This window comes from Belonocnema kinseyi, chromosome 3 (genome assembly GCF_010883055.1).
Source record: "Belonocnema kinseyi isolate 2016_QV_RU_SX_M_011 chromosome 3, B_treatae_v1, whole genome shotgun sequence".
In the NCBI taxonomy this organism is placed as follows: Eukaryota; Metazoa; Arthropoda; class Insecta; order Hymenoptera; family Cynipidae; genus Belonocnema; species Belonocnema kinseyi.
Window position 1 is genome coordinate 69,719,558 of NC_046659.1, and position 4,280 is coordinate 69,723,837.

Genomic DNA, 4,280 nt, shown 5'->3' on the forward strand with positions numbered 1-4,280 from the left:
CCTTTCATTCTCCTCCACTCATTCTTTAATATTGTGTACGGCAGCCGCACATATATCTTCAGTCTTAAATTATACAAAGATATATCTAAAATTTTCTTTCAAAAACGAGACTAGGAGTATAATAAGATATTTACTGCTTTTCGAATTATCATACAAAAATGTGTTCGAGTGGTATTTTCAATGGATAGACAAAAGATTGAAGCTCGCCAATTTTCTTCTTAAGCACGCTTCCATATTTTTCATGATAATTCCAGAACCAGTAAATAGTATTTGATTATGTTCTTGGTATCATCTTGTAGAGGAGATTTTATACTTTAATTTATGAAAGGGTTAATTATTTTCCTGAAACATGTAGAAAGTGGAATTTGAGAATCAAAGACTTTTCAAAAACAGAAAAGTAATCCGGTATTTCTAATATACTATTAAGGCCTTTATTCATATAAAATAATTCAAGGAGACGAAATAAGAGATTATTGTATTGTGAATGTATTTAAATACAAAATCTTAGCGTGAAAATGTTCAAAACCTTAATTTTTTCACTCAAGTAGGTGCAAGCAAGCGAGTAAGTTTGTATTTTTTAATGAAAAATCAATTTGTCAAAAAGTGGACCTAGCACCCTCTAGCTTTCTAAATTAGCTTTGCTAGCTTAATTAATAATTTTGCAGTTTGAACTTCATAAGGTTCAAGTGACTCAACATTCCCTACTTTTTGATGACCCATATATTTTCTCGTTTTAATAAGAATATTAGTATTTATAGGATAATACATATATACTTTTTCTTCTGGAAATTTTAGTTGTTCGAGCGACTGAAAAGAGAAGTTCCGAAATTTCGACTAAAAATTGCAGCATTGGAGGGTGATTGTGCAGTTCCTGGTTTGGGGTTATCAGTAACTGACAGAGAATTTTTAATAAGTAAAGTTTCTATCGTTTTCAATGTGGCTGCAACAGTCAGATTTGATGAAAAGCTGAAGCAAGCAGTAGCCATCAATATTAGTGGCCCGAAAGAGATGCTTGATCTTTCTCGACGTATGGATAAATTAAAGGTAAACATTCTCTATTTTCTATTGAAAAAGTAAGCTTTTTTAACGATTTTTTTGAATCCATCATGACTGAGGGGAAAGGGATTTACAACTAGTAATTTTGAATTCTATTCAATTTAAAAGAATTTAAGGGGGCTTAAAAAATGTGAAGAGAAATCAAAATAATTCAAGGCGAATTTAAAAGAATTTTAGGTAATTCAAAATAATAAAATATAAATCAGTAGAATTTATAAGAATTCAAATGTGTTAAAGGAAGACAAAGGAAATTCAAACAAATTTCAGAATTGTAAAAGAATTCAAGAAATTCAAACAAATTCATGGATTTTAAACGAATTCAAGGAATTCAAACGGATTCAAGGAATTCTAAGTAATTTAAGAGCATTTAAGAGAATTTGAGAAATTAAGAAAGGGGTATATATGTCGTAGACATTTGGGGTTTTAGGCATTCAGCCGACTGCCCGCGTTCAGAAGAATACGGGACGAAATCGATAATATTTGGCGTCCAAGTTCCCGGTTTATTTAAGTATTCCGAAGAACAATTAAACATTATTCTGAAGGCCTGATATGGTTTAGGCAATCACAAGAAGCCAACCATAAAGCATCACGGGGGAATGGGGGATAATGCATGAGAGAAAACGCTTTTTTATGAATTTTTAAAAGATATCTGGTTAAAGTAAATGTATTAAAATGTTTTGCATGTTGCAAAGTATTACTTTAAAAATAATTAGCAATTTTTACATTTTCATCATTTATGATTGAGAAAGTATTAGAATTGTCGGAAATTTGACATCAGACTTTTTCAACGGATCTCCACGTTTCGAGACCCCCTGAATCCGAAAATCAGGTTTTCATTATGGCGTCTGTCTGCCTGTTTGTCCGTCCGTCCGCCCGTCCGTAAACACGGTAACTCTCGAAAAAATGAACGAATCAAATCCATCTTTGGCACACTTTTTTTAGGTCCTAAAAGAAAGAACGAGTTCGTTAACCAGCCATTTTTGACAAAAATTCAAAAAGTGAGCGCATTTTGAAAAATTTTAAGACCACTTTTTTCTGAATTTGAAAATTCTATGTACGGATATTTATAGTATTGAAAAGAACAAACAATTTATCCTGATGACTTTTTTCGATGAAAAGAAAATTCTCAGAGTTATAGCATTTTCAAAAATTTTTGAATCAACCGAAAATCAAAATTTGAAGCCGAAAAACGCACGACATGAAAAGAAGTCAAAAAAAGAAAAACATTTCTTTTTGAAATCCCTACAAGATTATCATTAACAATTTTTGGATTCTCTTCAAAAATCGAAAATTCAAATTTTGATTGCACAAAAAATAATGGAAAATAAAAAATTCCATTTTGTGGACAAACTATGTAGGATACAAAAAAAGATGAATTAACAAAAATGGTTATTCCAAAAAAGATCTACAAATCCATTAAGAATCACTTCTTGATAGGACGCGTACTTTTTGTTTTTGTTCGTGAAAAATAACGTTGAAAAAAGTAAGATAAAAAAAAATGTGTGAAAAAACGACGAAAGTTACGAGAAAAAAATCCAACAAAACCTATTTACATGATGAGAATGTATACTTCAAAGAGTTCAAAGCTTTAAGAATCTTAATCTTTGACTATACTTAATTAAGTAGACAATTCAGAATATGAAGACGCATATAAATACTGCCATCTAAAAGAGATCTTTTTGATAAAGTTTTTTTCAAGCATTCCAAATGCAAAGAATAAATATCCGAGCACGAAGTGTAATTATGTTCGAGCGCGAAGCGCGAGGTAACCTATTATCGAGCGCGAAGCGCGAGATTTAACCAACGGCGCTCTAGGTGCGCTCAAACTTGCGAGCGCAGCGAGCCGCGCGCGTAGCGCGCTATGAGAATGTGCCCGCAAAGCGGGCAGATTTTTTTGTGGAAAAATATCGTGAAATAAGCCAGTGACAGAGCAATTTCGAGTAAGTCTCTTGAAAAAGATGATGAAAAACAACGCTAATATAAAAAAAATTAAACAAAAATATCGTTGGGGAAAGGATTTTTATATGTAGAAAAAGTTAACTAACTTTGAGAAGGATCAGTTCAGTAGCTTTTGTAAAATCGCTGGAACGGACTTTTAAAAAGTGGTCTCGAGAAAATCTCGTTTAAAGTTTTAAACATTGAAAAAGTAAAAAAAAAATTGTTTCTAACGATTTCAGCTTCTTCTTTTTTCCATCACACTGTGTACACTTCATGAACGTAGAAACTGTAGTGAAAACTAATAAAAGTTCTATCATATAATAGTATTTTTTCATTGGCTACTGGCACGTTCCTATATTTTCAAGCGCAGCCGCGGCCTATGAGAGGGGTCAGCTTTATAACTTCAAAAGTTCTGCTCCGATTGACTTAAAATTTTGACACAATATTTAAAAAATATTTTACAACAAAAAAACCGCACAAAAAAATCATTTTTTTGCGAGTGCTTATCCCCCATTCCGCCATTAAAACACATTGGATGGCTATTTTACATTTTATTTTTATTTTCATGTACGTCTAATTAATGAAATATACTTTACAAAAAAATAAGAATAATTTTTTTCTGTCATGCATTTTATATGTTTTAAAATTTAAGTTCATGTTACCAAATAGTTTAATTTTCAACCTAAAAAGATAAATTCTCAACCAAAAATTTGATGCTTGACATTTCAACCAGAAAGATGAAATTTCTACAAATAGAAACAACGAATTTTCAACTAAAAAAGACAATTTTTTAAAATCAAAAATGGCAAAATTAACTTTTTAAAGAAAAAGCGAATTTTCAACAAAACAATAATAATAATATATAATAATATAAAATTGGATCTTTAAGATCGTTTAACAAGCCGAAGGGACCAAAAACTTTCCGTTGGATCTTGTGACAAGAGATTTTCTCGCCATATTTTCTTTCACACTGGAAATAAGGATAGACTACGTCGTTGAGGTGCAATCTCCAAGGTTGGTCCATTTTCAGCCAACCAGATTCTCTAAAGGGGGGGGGGGGGGGGGGGGGGGGGGATATGGTCAAATTTTCTTATGCTAAATGCGAATCTTAAGCAGGAATTTTGCACTCTCTGAATCTTCGCCCTCATTGGTGAACTCAGAAAAGGCCCAAACTCGAGTATATTCCAGGTGTATACATATGAAACCGGTATTGCCACTTAGCGGCCAGTAGGCACACTTGTAGGCACTGTCGGAACTTACCATTTGTGCTAATTGGCGTATTGTCA

At 32.3% G+C, this 4,280-nt stretch overlaps 1 protein-coding gene across 2 annotated transcripts in view; it reads left to right on the top strand.

The window, feature by feature from the left end:
* Positions 1 to 880: 880 nt before the first annotated feature.
* Positions 881 to 4,280, top strand: part of LOC117168992 (fatty acyl-CoA reductase wat-like) — a 20,193-nt gene continuing 16,793 nt past the window's right edge. For both annotated transcript variants that reach the window (XM_033355023.1, XM_033355024.1), the window contains exon 1: positions 881 to 1,044. In XM_033355023.1, coding sequence (XP_033210914.1) covers positions 1,009 to 1,044 — 36 coding nt within the window. In that variant the 5' untranslated portion in view covers positions 881 to 1,008. The remainder of the gene's footprint in view (positions 1,045 to 4,280) is intronic.